Genomic DNA, 20,957 nt, shown 5'->3' with positions numbered 1-20,957 from the left:
TTCCTTGGGATCCCTAAGTGGATCAGTGGTTTAGCGCCTGCCTTCGGCCCAGGGCATGATCCTGGAGTCCCGGGATCCAGTCCCACATCAGGACCCCTGCGTGGAGCCTGCTTCTCCCGCTGCCTGTGTTTCTGCTTCTGTCTCTCACTCTGTGTGTCTCCCATGAATAAATAAAATCTTAAAAATTTTCCTTAAGAGTTTTCCAGACTAAAATACCAGTTTATTTATATAGAATTGCTAAGATCTAGCAACGTATTATTATTAGTAAAAACAAACATAAAATAATACCTCTTCTGTAAGGAAGATAAAGAGACAATATTAATTGTTCTTGTTCAACATTATAGCAGGAAACAGGAAAGATAGCCAAAAACTAATAAACTACTAACTAAATAGGGAGGAAGAAAACAGAGTAGAGGGATGACATAACTTCTCTGAAGGTTTATTTCTGACTTTGAAATTATGTAAATGACTTAAAAAATGAAAAAATAGAATTAAAAATAGCAATTCATAAACAAAAAATATACATCAAGTAGGTGACATGACACATTAAAAAGGGATATTATTTCAAATGACTTTATGTTTTTTTAAAGATTCATTTATTTATTTTAGAGAGAGAGGTAGAGAGATGATCGAAGCAGACTCCATGCTGAATGTGGAGCCCAATTCAGGGCTCAATCCCATAACCCTGAGAACATGACCTGAGCCGAAACCAACAGTTAGACACTTAACCAACTGTATCATTCAGGAGCCTCTCAAGTGACTATTTTTTTTTTATTAGTAGTGAATAAATAAATTCAGCACACTTGGATGATACAAAGTCACGTTCATGGATTAAGATGACAATAACAACCAATTGGTTTACAGACACAATGTAATACTTATCAAAACCCCAATACCATTTTTTTACAGAAATAGGAAACCCTGCTAAATGTATATGGAATCTTAAGGGAATCCAGGCAGCCAAAACAATTCTGAATAAGAAAAAAGTTAGGAAACTCACATTACCTTTCAAAGTTTACTACATAACAATAGTAATCTAAACAGTGGCACTGGCATAAGAAAAGACATTATAGACCAATGGAATAGAGAGCCCCCCCAAAAAACCCCTTGAATGTATGGTCATATGATTTTTGACAAGAACACCTAGACCATTCAATGGAGAAAGAACAGTGTTTCTGATTATTGGTGCTATGAAAACTGGATATGCATGTGCAAAAGAAGTGAATCTATATAAATTAAACTCAAAATGGATCAAATAATTAAATGTAAGAGCTAAAATGATAAAACTAATCTTAGACAAGAAAAGCTTCCCGACATTGGATTTCGCAATGACTTCCTGGACAGAATACCAAAAGCAAAAACAACAAATGCTAAAACAAAAAAATTGGAGGTGCTTGGGTGGCTCAGTTGGTTGAATGTCTTGGTTTCGGTTCAGGTAGTGATCTCAGGATCATGAGATGGAGCCCTGAATCAGGCTCTGTGCTCAGCACAGTCTGCTTTGGATTCTTTCCCTCCTAACTCTCCATCCCTGTCCCCCCTTTGTGTTAGCAAGGATGTAGAGATATTGGAACACTTGTACATTGCTGGTGTGGATGTAAAACAGTACAGCCACTGTGAAAAACAGTATGGCAGTTCCTCAAAAATTAAACATTAGAATTACCATATGATCTAGCAATTCCACATCCAAAAGAATTGAAATCAGAGATTCAAACAGGTTATTTGCATACCAATGTTCACAGCAGCATTATTCATAATACCGGATACATGAAAGTAACCCAAGTATCCATCAATGGATAAATAAACAAAATATGGTACATACACACAAAAGAATATGATTTCACTTATTTGATTCCATTTATTGCGATACCTAAAATAGTTGTATTCACGGACACAGAAAGTAGAACAATGATTACCAGGAGATGTGGAGATGAAGTGATGGGGAGTTATTACTACTGAGTTTTAGTTTGGGATGATAAAAAAAGTTCTGGAGATGGACAGTGGTAATGGCTGCACAACAATATAAATGTATTTAATGTCAATGAACTGTAAAACCTAAAAATGTTAAAATGATAAATATACATTATACATTTTTAACATAATAAAAATATTTTTGATTGGAAAAAATATATGGGGTGGGGGAGGCAGGAGAGTCAGTCACAGAGAGACTAGAGAATGCTGTATTATTGACTTGGAAGATGGAGGAAGGAGCCACAAGCCAAAGAATATAGATTCTAGAAGGTGGAAAAGCCAAGGCTGCCCTAAAGTCTCCAGAAGGAATGCAATACTGCTGACACTTTTTTTTTTTAAGATTTTATTTACTTGACAAAGAGAGTGAAAGAGCACAAGCAGAGAGAGCAGCAGAGAGAGGGAGAAGCAGGCTCCCCACTGAGCAGGGAACCAACGCAGGGCTCAATCCCAGAACCATGAGCCAAAGGTAACTACCAATGGACTGAGCCACTCAGGCACGACGTTCAATCCTGCTGACACTTTGATTTTAGTCAGTGAAACTCATCTAGGATGTATGATCTATAGAAAACTAATAAATTTTTGTTGTTTTAACCTACACACACATAAAGTTGGGGAAGTATGGGGCAGGGTGTCACAGAGGCCAAAAATAGAGGAGTATTTCAGTGAAATAAGTTAAACTGTTTAATGCTGAGACACGTAACAAGACATTTATACAAGATTCAAGTATAGATGATCATTAACTAGTTTTTAAATGTCAGAAAAACATGTTTTGAATATTTGTGTCTTTAAAATCCATGGATGAGACACCAAGTATATAATGATAGAACAAATCATTAAACATAAGAGGTAAAATACTTTTAGGCAGTCAAGACAAAAACAATGGACAAGAAACAAACAAGATGATTCAAATTAGGGAAATACAAGATGAGCAATAATACCCAGTTCTCCTCCACCAGGCCTATAATCTAAACCAAGTATCTCTATCTAGCTCAAGGTTCAGACACATTATTTTTTGATTTACAATAGATTTTATAGATTATCTAATATGAATTCCTATCTAATTCAAATCCCTATACATATATGCACCGTATCTTAGGTCCACAGCTACCTACTTGGGAAAATTCAAAATAAAGAGTTAAAAAAAAAAAAAACCCTCAGAAAAATATCAATTAAAAAAATAAGTCATAACACATTTGAAATTCTGAACTTTAATCAAATCATCTGTGTCTATAAGATTGCTAGATCATCGATAATTATAAAAAGATGAAAAACCTGCATTACACATTTAAGAACATTAATATTAAAGATCCAAATTAGTTTGCATACTTACAATGTAATATAACTTTGAGCTCAACCAGGAGTTTCTTTGATCCTCCATGACTTGTTCCTGGAAGCTTTTGCATTGCTTCCCCCTTTTTATTCAGTATTTCAATTCTTAATGCACCTATTGGTTCAAAATTTAAAATAAGAATATCTTAGTTACACCCCCCCAAAAATGATGAGTCTTCTAGGTCTGAACATTGCATTTTAAATTGTTACAGTCTTTTACATATTCAAAATGTAAAGCACACAAACAGCATTTTTTCAGTAATATGGAAAAAACAACAACAACAACATACCAATGGGGGTTCCAGCTGGCCTAATCTCATTTGGCAATAATTCATCTCCTTCAGGCCAAGTTACTGACAATCTATCAGGGAGTCTATTAAAATGAGCATATTAATGTTTCATGAATTACATTAATTATAATCTAATTAGATAAACATAAGTCACTAGAAACTTTAATATTTCGGATATATTTTGAAAGGTTAAAGCTAAAATTCCATATGATCAATAATCTAAAAATTTTTTCTTCCTTAACCATTACTGTGGTTACTGAAACAGTAATACAAAAATCTCTTGGTATTAAGAGCTAGGATTTGTCGGGAATTGCCCATTTTTGGTGGTTTTCCTGCTCTTGTATAATACAAGTTAACTTTGGGAAATAAACTTTTAAGAATAGATATTCAGAGAATCAAAATCACTGCATTGTTAGCTACAAAAGAGCTACAAACAGTTTTGTTTTTCTACTTTCTTTTACTTCTCTTACACTAATCTTTACTTCTCAACAGTTACTACAATTTTCTTCTAGTTGTAGGTCAAACCAAGTTATTTTCTAACATACTGGATTCATAGTGCCTGTAACAGTGACACTTTAGATATAGAAAAGGGAGAAATTTTTATATAAAACAAAGGATTCTGTTTTTACATCCAGAGCTCTCAATTTTTAAACAGCAAGATGTGCACTACAGTATATAAAATCCAAGACTACAACTGTCCTATTATGTGTCCATAACATACTCAAGAATGTACTACAATTCATTTTTTTAGTTTATTCTTCTCTACTTTGAAATGTGAATTACCTTGCCATTTCATCTTCTACATATTTTTTGACAGCTTTCTCAGCAACTGTCCTATCGAGCTTTGCAATTGGCACAGTTTTTATTTCATCATATAGCGCCTGAGGTTCCTGAATAAAAAAATTTTTATTAACATTTAAAAAACTCTCTTCAAATTTGGCTACAATGAAAATTCTCCTAAAGAAACATATTTTACTCTAATTAAGGATATAAATCATTATAACTATTATTACATTATACTATAGTGTTTATTTCTATTTTTCATGTAACCTCCTTAGGCATAATTAAATATTCAAATATTAAAAAGAGCAGGGAAGGATAAAGCCCACTTTAGTTTTGGAGTTATTTATTATTGAGAAAGAATTCGGACTTCAATTTTTATTCCAATGTGGATGAAATGAACACTTTACAAAATTACTTTTGACAACCAGAAATAAAGTATATGTTTGTTAAACATTGGATATATAAGATGTTAAACTCTACAGCTTTAAATCACCAAATAAGAAACATAAAAACATAAAAATGTACGCTAACAATACTTTATTCAATAGAAAACCCAAATGCTAGCAAAATATAAAATACTATATCTTTATTTCAGCATTAAACAAAAGTAAGCAGTACTAAGAGATTTTCAATAAAAAATTTTTATTACTTGCTATCTTACCATTGCAATCTGCACCTCTCCTCCTGTGGCATATACTTCTCCATCATGATCACCATAAAGAAAAAATTTTACTATGCTTCCATAAAAGAGAGGAAGTGTCTTGATTGTCTTGACCTAGTATTTAGTTTTTAGAAAAAAGGCTTTTAGTATTTACGAAATCAGGCTTAATATTAATAACTATTTCACAGAACTATTTCATCCAAGGGAAAAAACTTGGTATCAGAAAAATTAATGAAAAAAGCATTCTAATACTCTAATAGTTATACTTTTTTATATTTGTTTATATGAGTTTCCCACTTACTCTTAAAATTTTTCTAAAGACACAGTGGCTTCTTCATACAAAAATGTCAGAGCTATGCACGTGTCTAAAAGGTCCATGAATCCTTCAAAGTCAAATATGAAAACCAACATACCTAAAACCCTTCCTCCCTCCCTATAAAATCATGCTTTGAGACTCTGAATAGTAATTACAAACTCTGACAAGTTATTCTTTCAAATTAGTTGGCTCAAAGCTTGCCTATGTATCTTTTTCCCTTACTTGGCTTTAAAAATCTAAGGATAATTTTCATTAGTCCAATTCAGAAACTCTGGACAAGGACTGTTAAGAATTCATATACAATCTACTTTTTCAGCCTCATTTCTAAACTATTTCCTTTCATTCATACACAACAGACTGCAGGACAATCCAACTTTACTACTGGCTATTTCACTGCACTTACCTATATTTGTTGTCTATGCTCAGATAATGATCTCTGAGAAAGCACCTTACTCATAGTGATCACTTCCTCCTCCTTGTAACTCTTGGCTTGACTTTAGGGATACCATACCTAGTTTCTGTCTCATCAGCTTATCCTCTTTCTTTCTTTCTTTCTTTCTTTCTTTCTTTCTTTCTTTCTTTCTTTCTAAGATTTTATTATTTATTCATGAGAGACAGAGAGAGAAGCAGAGAGAGGCAGGCAGAGACAGGAAAAGCAGGCTCCATGCAAAGAGCCTGATATGTGACTCGATCCCAGGACCCTGAGCCGAAGGCAGATGCTCAACCGCTGAGCCACCCAGGCGTCCATTATCCCTTTTATTTTCCTTTGCTAGCTCATCCTTTTCATTGTAGCCCCCCCGTATGTTGGGAAAGCCAGGCTCTAGCTACACACTACTTCTCTAGTGATCACATCCAATTCCAAAGCTTTAAATATATGATGACTTGAATTTACAGAGTAAATGAACATCCTCTGACCCTTGTAATATCTGTACAAACACTCAAGCCTCTACCTCTTTCAAGGTCCAAACAAATGCCACTTCTTGCCCAAAGAATTTCATGATTTGCTCTTCTCCCAGGCCCATCCAAAGTCAGTAAATCCTCACCCTCTCCTTCCAGACTGCAAAAGAAGTATTCATCCTCTCTTTCCATAGCACTTATTCCCTTTTCATCTACTATTATTTATGTTTGGGTTATTTCTGATTTTAAACTGTAATATCCCTAAGGACAAAAGACCTCTCCTAAATCTCTTCATTTTCCCTAATATTACTTTATATCACATAAAAAAATTAAGAGTCTGCGTTTGAGTACAGTTTGGTACCAAGAAAAAAATAAAAACCTTGCTAATTGAGATTTAGGGGAACAAATAGGTTTTTAAAAATTGCCATGTTAAATTATGTAATTAAAATGAGTTTGACCTTTTCATTCTTTCCTGGCTCCTGAAGAGCCAAAAACTTGCATTATTTTGTTGTTAAATTCTGATACATCTTAGTTTCAAATTCTATTTAAAAATTGAATCTAGAAATAAGTTAAACCTACCAACTGTCCTGCTTTGTATATTTTTCCATCCCATTCTATTGCTGAGTATGTTGCCCAGGGGCCCTGCTTTTTAGAAGGAAGATCGGGACGTGTAATAACTCCTTTAAAAGATGTAAATTTTATTTGTTTGTCATATTTTTCATGACAGTCCTTTAACCATAAAGCAAATTCTCTGTCAATTTTCATTCGCTGCTCCTGTTTAAAAAAAAAAAAAAAAAAAGGTCTTTAATGCTCTATGAAACATAGCTACTAGTAAACAAATATAACCACAGACACTTGGCATTCATTCCTTTTTTTCTTTCCACATACGCTACCCTCAGAAAAATAAAAAACTAAAACATTTTGCTGGAGCTTTCTCCCATAGATTTTTAACAGAAGCATTGCTAAGAAAGAAAATCTCTGCTATCATCTTTGGAACCAAGGTCTCAGTCGCCACTACCAACAACAAAGCTTTCCTTCCCTTGTATAAATCCTAGAGTACACCACGAATGATGAACATTGGCTGTCTAGAAGAAAGAGAACTAGCTGGCCATGGGAAAGAGGTGAGCAGAAAATTCCTCACTGTGAACCATGCACATTCTCAACAAGGAGATAAAAATCTCTTTCCATTTATCAATCACAGATACACATATATATAGTAAACATATATACAGTATAGTGTGAAAAATATCATTGGGGGAGAATGATTAGGGGAGGAAAGAGCTAAAAAAGCTCCTTATGAAGATGATAATGAAAAAAAAGTTGAGAAACACTGCTATAAAAACACATTTTTCCTTTATGTATCATATATACCTATTACCTATTCAAAAAAGTTAAAACATGAAATGAAAATTAAGTGGTTTTTATTAAGATTTTATTTATTTATTCATGAGAGACACAGAGAGGCAGAGACATAGGCCGAGGGAAAGCAGACTCCCTGCAGGGAGCCCTGTGTGGGACTGGATCCCAGGACCCCAGAATGACGACGTGAGCCAAAGGCAGACACTAAACCACAGAGCAACCCAGGTGCCCCTAAGTGTTTTCTAATAATATGTAAGAAAATGTGTTATTGTTTATTGTTCCTCGCTTTGTTGGGAGATAGTATAAGCTGTTTAATGCTTGTCTTTAAGAGAATTAGTAAGGTAGAAATCTCCACACTATAGGCTTTCATAACACAGGTAACACATATAGTTAAATAAGTTCATTTCTTCCTACAACCTAACTCCATAATATATCATTTCCAAATGAAAATTAAAAATGATTTCACTTTAAATTTTTCTAATTTGCAGTTCACAAATCAGTATCTTAATCATTAAAAAAATTAAGTCTACCAAATTTTATACTGTACTTCAACATACAGCTCTTGTAGTATATAATATTGTTCTCATATGCTTTCATTAAATTGACATGTTTCTACGGCTTCTATTCACTGTCAAGGTCTTGATACTAAGATCTAAATGAACATCTGTAAATTTTACCCAAACACAGTCTAATCACGTTGAAATTTCGGGGTAATGTCAACATATAAATGCTCTCACACACACACACTCTTCTGTTTTAATAAAAAGCATGTGAATTATTAGTACAAATCTATATTTGTGACTTTCATTTTACTTAAAATAGAACATACCAATATTCAAAATTGATATTTAAAATCATACCTGTCCATTTAAAATCCTTGTAAAAAGGGTGTTCTTATCTTTCAACTTTAGCTCAAGATCCATAAAAGTCAGTTTATTTGTGCTGACCTGGAATTTGTCATTGGTGAATAATGCACCAGATATTCTATTGTAACATTCAATTGGTGCAAGCCCTCTCTTCTTTGGAGGAGTACACCAGTCAAAGCTTGAACAGAACAAAATATTAATATTATAATTAGTAAAATAATTAGGTTTATAAAGCATGTAATTTCAGCAAAAATCAAAACTTACTCTTCAACAGATGTATATGGTATTAGTCGTCCATTCCAAAAACATTCAAAAATAGGCCTTTTCCCTCTTGCAGCTTTCTCAAGTATGAAACAATCATCATCATCATCTTCATCTTTTAATTCTAAAGAAAAAGCATCAGCGGAATAAACTTTATTGCTATAAAAATTATGTGATTTTTATCACTGAGTAACCAACTTCAAGTGAAATATTAAAGTTGCTTCAGAGAAATTTTAACAAAAACTCATAAGATCTCTTACACTGCTTTGTATAAAACTTAGTGACTTTCATTTGCCCTCAGAAATGCAGATTTCCAAAGTGGTTCCACAATACCAGTGGTATTTCTGATTTAGGTCAATATTTAGTTACTTATATGCTTATCTGTGTTAGCTACTGAGCCTATAATCTTTAAAATCTATTTATACAGTAAAAGGGTCATATATATTATGCTCTATAGCAGAACCCTCTTCCCTACAAATATAGGAGTTTGAATCCTGTATCTCAAATATAAGTTCCACAATTCTGTCAGAATCAATATGTTCATATAAAAATCACCTGGGAAATCTACAGTGTCCAGTAGCAACAACTTTATCTCATTTGAACAAATTAATAATACTAAATTTAATTTTACTTTAAATGAACTACTAAATTTTCAAAGATCAGATTCAGGTGATACACAGCCACAATTGTAACATATTACAAAGCATCAAACACATAATTAGCATAACTGTCTATAACATTTTTATGCTTCTTACCAAGACATTTTCATATACCCAAGCAAATTAAGATCAAACCCTATGATCCTAATACAGTAAAATCTTAGTTATTTTGGCATTAAGGCACTCACCTAAAATAAGCCCTTCTTGCCCCTCAAAAAAAAAAAGTTTTCTTTTTTTTTTAAGAAGTTCTTTTCTATTAAACCAAATCACTTTGCTTTTAGAGAACTCTTCTAGAGCACTCAATTTATTTGATTCTTACTTTAAGATATCTTGTGAAGAACTTTATCTTTTTGCCTACAGCATACAAAAATTACAAATAAGTTAAAAAGAGGTCAGTAAAATGAAAGGATATAGAGCCACTGAGTAATAACATGAATGAGCACTTACTCAATAAAGCTTGACACTATTCTAAGGATTTGTCCCAGTTTCTTATTTAATATAATACCTCTCCAAGAAAAGAGATTACCTCTCATTTCACAGATAAAGAAATGGAGAGAAGAAGTAATTTGTCAAAGTTTACACAATAGACAGTGGCAAAGATGGAACTTAAATTAGGTAATCTGGTTCTAAAACTCACAAGACTAAAAATATACTAAGTATTCTGAATGAGGAATTTTTATTACTGTTAACCTATGAATTCAATGCAATTTCAGTAATTCCATTAAGATTTTTTAAAAGTGAATGTATAAAGTGATTCCAAAATTTATCTAGAAAAGCAGATTAAGAATTTTCTCAAAGAAGAATAGTGAGTTTCCTACCCAACAGGTATTAATACATGGTATAAAGCTACAAGAGTATCATTACTCATGTATGTAAATATAAAATAGATCAATACCTTATAGTAAAGAATCCAAATCTATGTACTTAGGGGAATTTAATGTAATTATGAAAATAATATTTCAAACTATTTAAAAAATAGCAACTTTCAGTAATTGGTCCTAGGAAACCAAACACTCACATGCAAAACATTAAGTCAAAGCCCTACCTCATTGTACACACAAAAAAGGAGATTGTAAGTACATTAAAGATTTAAACATAAAACAATTAAAAAATAAAACTACAGGATCTTTTTATAATCTTAAGTATAAGAAGTCTTTCCACAGCAAGACAAAATCAGAAAGCATACAGAAAAAACTGATACGATTACATAAAGTTTAAGCTTCTTTACAAGTGTCTACAAAGATAATGGGAAGACAATATGGGGAATATATAAAGGATTAAATATGCGGTCCATAGCTAGAAATTCAGTAAGAAATCCATGAGTAAAGAATATGTAATATTCTTTAAAGCCAGTGCTTTATTCATCTGGAAGTGAATTCACACAAAAATCAAGAATTACAAAATTTATAAATACTTAAGATATGCCTAAGAAAAAAAGTTTTATTAGTTATCTAGCCTTAACAGCCCGACTAATAAATCACAACTTTACATTTTGTAGCTAAGATAACAGATTAACATACTTGATGGAAAGCATGGATCATCAGGGTAAGTTTCTCTATCATATAAGAAAGGGTGATATCGAATAATCCCTTCCACTACACCATCTCCTTCAACATGAGCCTTGAACTCAAAACTATCAGCTGCTGTGTTTATATACAACGTCTGCATGTCATCTTCTATTTCCCTTAGGTTGACAATCTTAGGTGCCTTCCCCTTTTCAAACATAGAAATCTAAAATAAAAATAAAACAAAAATAATTAAATTCTACGATGACTTTACTTTTGTTTCCACTTATGATCCAACAACAGAAAAGGCAAAAACTTGTATTTGTACGAGTAATTATATAGCTTAATTAAATATACACATGTTTATATATGGGTTAAATAACTCTAAGTAGCATCTCAATAAGGAATATAATATACTATTAAAATAACAGAACGTAAACAAAGAAAGAGCAAAGCAGAGCTGAAGAACAGATAACTCAGAGTACATTTAAGGCTTCTTGCTTAGAGGTAGGAAGTAGGACAATGATTTGAATGTGAAATTCTTTCCAATCTGTGGGCAAGGATATTGAGACCTCAATATTCAAATGTTCTGTGCTTCTAAATCTTACTTCATCACTGTAAGACTTCAATGAACAAAAAGAAACATTTACATCCTTTTTTCTCTCTGCTTTGAGACATGATGTTCAGCAACAATTCATATCTCTTTAGAAGCCAGGGAAAAAAGTGAAATTAAATACTATAGTAAATAAAGGTTCAAAAAACATATACATCTAGTAATGATTTCTTTACTTAAATATCAAATTGCCAAAGTACTTTGGAGAACCACAGGGAGAGAAGGATTGTCTAGTTATGGACTGTTTTTTTCTTATCCAGAGTGCCTTGAAAGTGGAACAGATATGTAATAATCTGTAATATTTTAAGAAAGAATTTTATCTTACTTCAATATCAATGTTGTTGAAAGGTCCAACTTCTTTTGATGTATGTTTTTCATTTCCTTTTGGGCCATGAATATAGTAATGATAAATATGCCTAAAATATAGAAATACAGCTTTAAACTTTTAATTCAATTTAATTCATAAGATTACAGTTCATATAATGATCTATAAAAAAAAATTGTACAACTATTACTTACTTAAGTAGGTGCTAAGCACTATACCAAGGATTTTTTCTTTTCGGGGCGGGGGGGGGGGGGAGTTGGCTGACATGAAGAGGAGGAGAGGAGAGGGAGAATCTCAAGCAGGCTTCATTCTGAGCTGACATGAGGCTTGACCTCATAGCCTGAGCCGAAATCAAGAGTAGGATGCTTAACCAACTGAGCCATCCAGGTGCCCCTATACTAAGCATTCTTAAATATAGTATTCCATGTAATAGTAAAAACAATCCAGAGATACAGGTATTATTATACCTCATTTTTAAACATACAGAAATTGGAGTGCAAGAAGTTTATATACTTTAGAGTTTTAGAGAGGCAGACTACAACCCAGGTCATTCCAACATCAAAAGCCTATATAGCTTGTATCTCCCAGAAGTAGAGTTTATCAAAAAATTGAAAACCAGAAGGCAACAGACTCTAATTCTACTTGTCAGGAATGTTCTAGAAAGGACTTAACTATCGGGAGAATGTAGGATTAGATATCTTTAAATTATCTCAATATGAGAATATCATTCTATAATTCTCCCTCCTGACAGCATCAATACAATCTGACTTCAACATTCCCAAACAAAACTAATAAATTCAACACTATTCCTTCAAAAATCACCAGTTCAGAACTCTTGCCATTTTAAGTTTTAAAAGATATTTTAATGAGATTATTCATGGCTAAAACATTATGTTTGTGGTTACTCTTCAAACGGGAATTTGCAATATTCCTTCATATGAATTTTAAAAAACTATCCTAGCTACTCTAAAAAAACTGAGATAAAAGCAAATGACTGAAAATCTTCAGATCTTTCTTAATGCATTTCAAAAGTGTCAACATCATAATCAACAGTAAGTTTACAACAATACATTCAGAAAGAGAGAAAGAGTGCTATAATTAGCTTTAACAGGTTTCAAAGTATGGTTAAAGTAATATGTTATTCTTTGGTGTTATGTACACTCGGTTTCTTTGGTTAAAAGAAATAATTACAAAATAGCTAATGAAATACGGACTTAGAGAATAAAAATTCCGAAGTCCTATTTAAAATTCTTGGGTTACATGGCTGTTTGGGTGTCTTAGTTGTTTAAGTGTCTGCCTTCAGTCATGATCCCAGAGTTCTAGAATAAAGTCCCACATTGGGGTCCCTGCTCGGTAGGGAGTCTGCTTCTCCCTCTGTCTCTCCCTCCACTCATTTCTCTCTCTCCACTCATTTCTCTCTCTCAAATAAATATCTTAAAAAAAATTAAATTCTTGGGTTAGAGAGTCAATAAACATCAATATTCAGCAAGAGAAAAGGTACTTTTAAAATAATTTTCCCGTAAAAGAAAAAATTTCAAACTGTTAGTATACATTTATATCCATAGTTTTTAAATAATTTAAATTTGGGGGGCACCTGGCTCAGTTGGTGGAGCATGCAACTCTTGGTCCTGGGGTTGTGAGTTGGAGCCCCACACTGGGTACCGAGATTACTTAAAAATAAAATCTTAAAAAAATAAAAAAAAGTAAATTTCATGCAGATGTACCCATTTTGGCAAGACTCAGTAATTTGGACTAATGCAAATTACTGAAACAATTCCATAAATGGTCTTTGCAATATAACCACAGGAAATAAACTAAGAACCACTAAATATTTTGATAATTTGGTCTAATGGAATATGTTACACTCCCTAAAAGTTTTCCTGGAATAAATACACAAAGATTTATTTTTAGTACTATTAAAATGTCCTATAGACACATTTGCATTTTTTTTTTATTGTACTAGACTTCATGCAGTCACCTGATTAACATTTATGGAGCATCTACTACTTTTAATAGGAAACACTAGTTAATAGCGGTGCATAAAAAAAGCCATTTCAATAGAGAAAAGCAGACAAAAAAATGAAAATACATGGTATGGAAGATTATGATACATGCTATGAAGAAGCACAAAAGGGGAATATGGAAGTGGTGGAGCCGAATTTGATAAATTTATTTTAAATTTTATGATAGGTCTTAAAAGCCTGCCCCTCAAATAATGACCAATACACTATAGGTGATCAATGAATATTTACAGAATAGAAAACTGTTTTAATGCCAACTTCAGAATCCTGGTTATTGTACTGAAGGGAAGGAAATGAAACAGAAGCTTCTAACAGAAGCAAAGTATACAGCCAAGAGGTTTCAATGTATCTGTAATATTTTCTTTTTTTTTTTTTTAATTTTTATTTTTATTTATGATAGTCACACAGAGAGAGAGAGAGGCAGAGACACAGGCAGAGGGAGAAGCAGGCTCCATGCACCGGGAGCCCGACGTGGGATTTGATCCCGGGTCTCCAGGATCGCGCCCTGGGCCAAAGGCAGGCGCTAAACCGCTGCGCCACCCGGGGATCCCCTGTAATATTTTCTGTCTTAAAAAGGGAACTTAGCAACATGTCCTGAATCAAATAATTACTTACGCTAACTGTCTTGTCCAAAGAAGGAAATAATTTTTCAAGTACTGTATGTGTTCTGGTTGTACTCCTGTGATAACCACAGCAGTAAAGCTATCTTTTTCCTTCTCCTCTACGATAAGATGATGTAGAAATCTTTCATCATCATTTGTAATGTGAACAGAATCAGATGCCTAGGGGAGTGAATATAAATACAACAGATTAGAAACAATTAATTGTAATATACAAATAACATTTATATTAATTTTTAATATGATTCGGTTAGTTTCATAAAGAGGCTTCAAAAAACTTTTGAAGGAAAATGGCCCAAGACAAATCAGCTGAGTATGTGAAATAGTGTGAGAGCAGGATACTTTTAACAGACTGCTAAACTGGCATATATACATAAGTACCCTAATACCACAATGCCAAATCAATTTTAGAATCATAAAAGAAAAAAAATATACTGAGTTTAAAGATGCTGAAAAAAACTGAGGACACTTACCCTAGCATGGAGTGAGTCCTTGCCTGGGATACTATTTAACTTGGTCAGGACAAATTAATGCTGAGCCCTCCATATCCAAGAAAACTGAGATGTAGCTTGAACCCAGCTGGCTTAGCCCAAAGCGACTGCATTTAAAAGGGAGTGAAATAATCCGGGGCCTTGGCCACTTTTAGAGATTACTGATAGCTTGCTTAGTTAGAGAAGGGACTTGGGAAGGGGGAATAAGTAGGGAGGATATGAATTATAAACGTCTCAATTTTTACTGTCTTCATGTGTTTAAATTATATGCATATACACATTATATATATCACTACATACAAAAAAGGTTTTAATGATACACATCTAACTATTTTATCTAGGAAACTGGTTGATTTCTAAATAAGCATATATTATCACTTTCTTAAAAATAAAAACCCTTCAAAACCATTCCAATGCATTCCTATGCACTAATATTACAGCTAAGATATATAGTATACAATATTACAGCTAAGATATATATGTATACAGTATACATTTTATACGCTTTGAGAGCTAGTGGATGAGTGAGTTTACTAGTAATACATGCTCACCAAATATTTATCAAGCACCTTCTAAATCCTATGACTCAACATGGGCACAAGGAAGATAGAAGCTGTGCCCTTACTCCTGACAAATGCCATCTGATAAATGAGAAAAAAATGATTACAAAACAATGTGCCATTTTAAAGATATATACCAAGAGCAACAGAGTTAACAAGGGAGTGACATTTACCTAGCACATGACTAGAACATTCTAGCCCAATGAGAACATGCAGGATTTGAGAGTATAAGGCAAACAAGGTAGTTTAAAGTAGATGATAAATACATGATAAAAAGTGAGTCTGGAAAGGCTGAATCAAACAGTGAAAATGGATGGAAGAGAGGATAGATTAAAAAAAAAGAAACTATTTTAAAAGACAGAATTGAATGGTGAATGATTAACAAGGATTACAATTACTAACTACTTGGCCAGAGGATGCTGTTAATTGCACAAAGGTAGTTGGGAGAAAAGTGGAGAAGAACAAAGAACAGGAAAGGTCTGTAGATAATATTTTATTTCAGATGTACCAAAAGTGAGTTATTTATGGAACATCTGGGAAAGGCATGTAACTGAAACTGGAAATGAATGTACCATATATGATCACGTGGTATTCAGCACCCATTCATCCCACCTTTTATTGTTCCTTCCTTGGGGGCAGAGAATGGAAAGCAAAATGTCTACTTTTCAGGGTCTCTTACACTTTAGGTTCTGAATGCAAAATAAGTTTCACCAAATAGATGTAGTAGCCAAAGATTTAGAAGAGGAAAATGAGACAAAGGCCATCTGATGAGATTTCTTGAATGTTTTGTCATCATGCAAGGTACTTGAACGACCAGTATCCAGGTTCTGGCTTCAACTGTTAGCCGAATACAGCACTAGTTATATAGCCAGGTCTGTATTTTGGTGTTGGAGCAACTGTGCCAGCAAGGCCTTTCCAACTCCTGGATCACAGATAAGGCAGTGTTTCTAAATTCCTGATCCAGTGGTGGTCCTCCACCTATGTGATTATAGCAGATGCTGCAGCATCCCTTGAAGGTGAATTTGGAGTCTACCAATATCCTTCAATGAGGTTGAGCCAAGAGTTCATTCCTACCCTTCTAACAATTATGCAAGCATCTAATTCCCTTTATTAAATTCTTTTCTGTTTGAAGTGTCTAAAATGATTTATTTCCTCATTCCTCCATTCCTCAATGGAGTCCAGCCTGATTCAGTGTCTCAATCTTAAAAGTCTTGACAAGAAATACAGATTTGAGAACTACTGGTATTAAGTAGTTCATATATATATATATATTACACTCTAGAAAAAAGAATATATATAAGCATAAATATTACACCCTAGAAAAAGAAAGACTCCTGGTTGTAAATCAAGAGCCACCAACTCTATACATAAGACTGTGTATAAGAGTTGGAGAAACCAAAAAGTAGGCTGAAAAAGACTGGTCAGAAAAAGAAAAGGACCTGGGGCCTATTAGGACCCATGATATGTTTCTTAAGACAAATTAGGGCAGCCCAGGTGGCTCAGCGGTTTAGCGCTGCCTTCAGCCCAGGGCCTGATCCTAGAGACCTGGGATAGAGTCCCATGTAGGGCTCCCTGCATGGAGCCTGCTTCTCCCTCTGCCTGTGTTTCTGCCCCTTGCCCTCTGTGTCTCTCATGAATAAATAAATAAAATATTTTTTAAAAAAAAGACTAACCACAAATCACGGGAAAAATATGGCAGAAATGATGACCCAAGAGAGGCATTAATTAGTTCTATCCAAATTTTATCATAAAGTTCTTAAAATGACTTAAATTCTCAATTCATATTTTTCACCAGTTTTAACATGACAAATATTTCCACAAATATACTTTATAGAGCTTTGTGATGGTACCATAAAATGAAAAAGATGGAATAGTATGTAAATATAAGTAAATTGTGTAATAAATGCAACACATTTAAAAAAAAGAAAAAGTGGGATGAGCTAAATGAAGAACTCTCCTGTACAGAGGAGAATGTTAAGTTATCTAGAAAATAAAAGTGGCTTGTAATCACGAAAAAATTCACCCAATTATAAAGAAAAGGTATTATTTTCACCTAATTGCTGGCATTTGCTGCCTTCCCCTCCACTCCACTCTTTAAAAATAAGGAAATTAACAGATAGGCACTTCCATATACTGTTTTGGGAAATATATTTAATTTGGGTTTAACCTTTTCAAAAGCAATTTGTAATCTACACCTCAATGAACATTTAAAAAGTTCAAATTCATTGTCACACTATTAAAATTCTATAATCTGTATAAAGAAAAAAATAATTTGTGCAAAATGCTATGCAAAGACATTCATAGCAGTGCCTTCATAATTATAACAAAATCCTTTAAATAAGTTAAATGCTCAACAGAATAAATTACAATACAAAGTACTATGAAGCTATTAAGTGTCTGTACATGAAAATATTTTATAAAATGAAGAAATATTCAAAATGTTAGAAAATGTGGACTCAAAAATGTAAATACATATTTTTAAAAAGTACGTATATGAAGGAGATTAAGAGTAGATCCTCCTCCCCCCCCCCCCCCCGCAACTCAAGATGCCAATAAGGAGGTTTTAATTCCAATGTAGTTAACACATATTATGTCAGTTTCAGGTTAAGTGTATGCTTATCTTTGAACACTGAGTAATATATGGAATTGCTGAATCCCTATATTGTACACCTGAAACATGTAACACTGTATGTTAACATTGGAATTAAAAAGCATACAAAAAAACCCCTGTAAACAAATAATAGAAAAGTTAGACTAGAAATTCTACTAGTTAACTAGATACATCTTCCCAGAATGAGATAATTTTTATTTAAGTTTCCTATACATTTACTTAAGTTTCCCGTACATTTTTATAATTTGTTTTAGAACCAGAAAAGAATTTACAAAATTAAAAATTACTTTAAAATAAATAAAGATTTTAGGGGCTCTTGGCTGGCTCAGTCAGTACAGCACATGACTCTTAATTTTTTTTTAATTTTTTTTTTTTTATTTATTTATGATAGTCACAGAGAGAGAGAGAGGCAGAGACACAGGCAGAGGGAGAAGCAGGCTCCATGCACCGGAAGCCCGATGTGGGATTCGATCCCGGGTCTCCAGGATCGCGCCCTGGGCCAAAGGCAGGCGCCAAACCGCTGCGCCACCCAGGGTTCCCCAGCATATGACTCTTAATCTCAGTGTCATCAATTCAAGTCCCACACAATGGGCATTGAGCCTATTTAAAAATATTTTTTTTTTAAAGATTTAAAAAAAATTCTAAAATGTTTCAAGTGAGAAAAGTTGAATAAAATAATAAATATAATATACTCACCACCACGACACAAATTTGTTAACATTCTGCTCATTGTAATTAGAATCTGAATGCAAATTTCTAACAGAAATTATTCCTTTATTTCTCTGGAGCTCTGATTTCCTAAAAGCCCATTATCCTATAAACACTTACTATTCTAACTTGAAATTGTTAGACCAAAAAAGATTTTAAAATTCAATCTCAGTGAAGGAAAAAAGTTTACAATCTTATGAGCAATTTCCAGGAAGCTAGAATTATGAAATAAGTTGCTGTCTGAAGACTTTCAGCCTGAAAAAGCATGTAAATAGTCACTTTTGCTATTCACATGACTAAAGGAAAAAGAATGAAAATTAACGTAATTTGAAAATGCCATACTTTGAGTTTTTAAAGCAATAGTTTAGGTATCTCAGATAGAAATTGAAAAAAAAAAACTTCTCTATGTCCAACCTAACAACTTTATAATAAGTTAAAAATGTATCATACCTTTCTGTTTCTGATATAGCCACTATATATTGCCTCTTTATTTTTCTCCTTCTTCTCAAAATCTTCTTTAGAAAGTACAAGTTCATGAACATCTTGGGAATCTGCAGGTTTGCTTATCATCTGTTAAATATTTAAAAATACTTTAAAAAATTCCTAACTAAAAGTTAAACTGGTTAACACATTTAAACAGAATCAACCTCAAAATATTTTTAATCAACTTTCATTTATAAGAAATCTTTTTACTTACTCTGGCTGATTGTCCAACAAAGAAAACAGCTTGTTTGCCCCCAACACCAAAATAGGAAATATCACTATTTAAACTGCGTGGCACTGGTACTGGACGAACATATCCTGAATGATCACTAAAATAAAACATTAATGCAGTGAATTTAAAAAAGCTACTTAACTTAGGCACCAAAGGAAATTGTTACAGAACTTTTATTAAGAGCTAATAAAATGATTCCCACACTAAACAACACCCCTAATCAAGGTAAAAGAATCACAGCCCTATGTCAAGATAATCTAATCCAGTGGTTCTCAAAATGTATTCCCCAGACCAGCTGTGTTATCAGCATCAGCAAAAAACTCAAGAAATCCACATTCTAGGGCCCATCCTACTAAATCATAAACTCTTTCAGCAAACAAGACCAAATAAATATCTACTGTCTAAAGAATATATATCCTGCTGCCCTTCAAAATTGTTTACTGCTTCAAAACTTATAAAAATATTCTCTGAATATAGGAATTATAGCAAAGATAATCTTATTTCCATGTATTATGACAAAAGAACCTCTTGTTGGCACCATTAATAATACTCTGGAGATTAGGCATCCCTAGTCTCCCAAAATACAGGCTAGCTCTCCAGGGACATCATTTCCCAGTATCAGATATAAACAATTAGGGGTGAGGCCAGAACCCCTAATACACTCAATGTAAAAGCAGAAGACCAGACGTGGCATAGCTAACAAGAATTAGGGAATACAAAGACATATATTCAAAGAACTTACCCATAAGAAATAAAAAAAAAAAAAGAAAAGGGACAGAAAATATCAAAATGGGTATAAAAGATATGACGGACAAAAGGAAAATACCTCACAAAAGTGTAGTTCTAGAAGAAAGAGAGAGAAAATGGAAAAAGCTACAAATATTGGTTGACAGAAACTGGGGAGTACAGGAAATAGGGAGAGGTTATAAAAGAACAAAAACTCTCAGGTATGAGATGAGTAAAGTCTGAGGATCTAGTTACTAATATTAGTGTATAATGGGTATCTGCTAAGCAAGTAAAACTTAAAAATACTCTCACCAAAAAAAAAAAAAAAGGTAAATATATAAGGTAATGACATATCAATTAACTAGAGGAAAGGAATCTTGTTTAAAGGAAAACCAGAGGGATCCCTGGGTGGCTCAGCAGTTTGGTGCCTGCCTTTGGCCCAGGGCGCGATCCTGGAGTCCCGGGATCGAGTCCCGTGTCAGGTTCCTGGCATGGAGCCTGTTTCTCCCTCTGCCTGCGTCTCTGCCTCTTTCTCTCTATCATGAATAAATAAATAAAATCTTAAAAAAAAAAAAGGAAAACCAGAATACAGTTCAATATTTAATAAATATCAATGTAAAATGTGTAAAAACAGAAGATCAAGACAGGAAAAATGGCATGTATAATGCTGTTG

General features: G+C 33.3%; 1 protein-coding gene across 3 annotated transcripts in view; it reads right to left on the bottom strand.

Annotated features, from left to right (window-relative positions):
- SMCHD1 (structural maintenance of chromosomes flexible hinge domain containing 1) overlaps window positions 1-20,957 on the bottom strand; it is a 143,696-nt gene that overhangs the window by 88,590 nt on the left and 34,149 nt on the right. For all 3 annotated transcript variants that reach the window (XM_055324007.1, XM_055324008.1, XM_055324006.1), the window contains exons 6-17: window positions 19,541-19,655; window positions 19,294-19,413; window positions 14,469-14,635; window positions 11,833-11,923; window positions 10,910-11,120; window positions 8,734-8,854; window positions 8,464-8,647; window positions 6,824-7,018; window positions 5,032-5,145; window positions 4,371-4,477; window positions 3,588-3,670; window positions 3,299-3,412 (exon numbers count right to left, since the gene is read on the bottom strand). In XM_055324007.1, the coding sequence (XP_055179982.1) occupies window positions 3,299-3,412; window positions 3,588-3,670; window positions 4,371-4,477; window positions 5,032-5,145; window positions 6,824-7,018; window positions 8,464-8,647; window positions 8,734-8,854; window positions 10,910-11,120; window positions 11,833-11,923; window positions 14,469-14,635; window positions 19,294-19,413; window positions 19,541-19,655 (1,622 nt within the window). The remainder of the gene's footprint in view (window positions 1-3,298; window positions 3,413-3,587; window positions 3,671-4,370; window positions 4,478-5,031; window positions 5,146-6,823; window positions 7,019-8,463; window positions 8,648-8,733; window positions 8,855-10,909; window positions 11,121-11,832; window positions 11,924-14,468; window positions 14,636-19,293; window positions 19,414-19,540; window positions 19,656-20,957) is intronic.

The sequence above is a fragment of the Nyctereutes procyonoides genome, unplaced genomic scaffold (assembly GCF_905146905.1).
Source record: "Nyctereutes procyonoides isolate TBG_1078 unplaced genomic scaffold, NYPRO_anot_genome, whole genome shotgun sequence".
Classification (NCBI taxonomy): Eukaryota; Metazoa; Chordata; class Mammalia; order Carnivora; family Canidae; genus Nyctereutes; species Nyctereutes procyonoides.
Note: the sequence above shows the minus strand (reverse complement) of the source record. Positions and strands in the feature narration are given on the sequence as shown.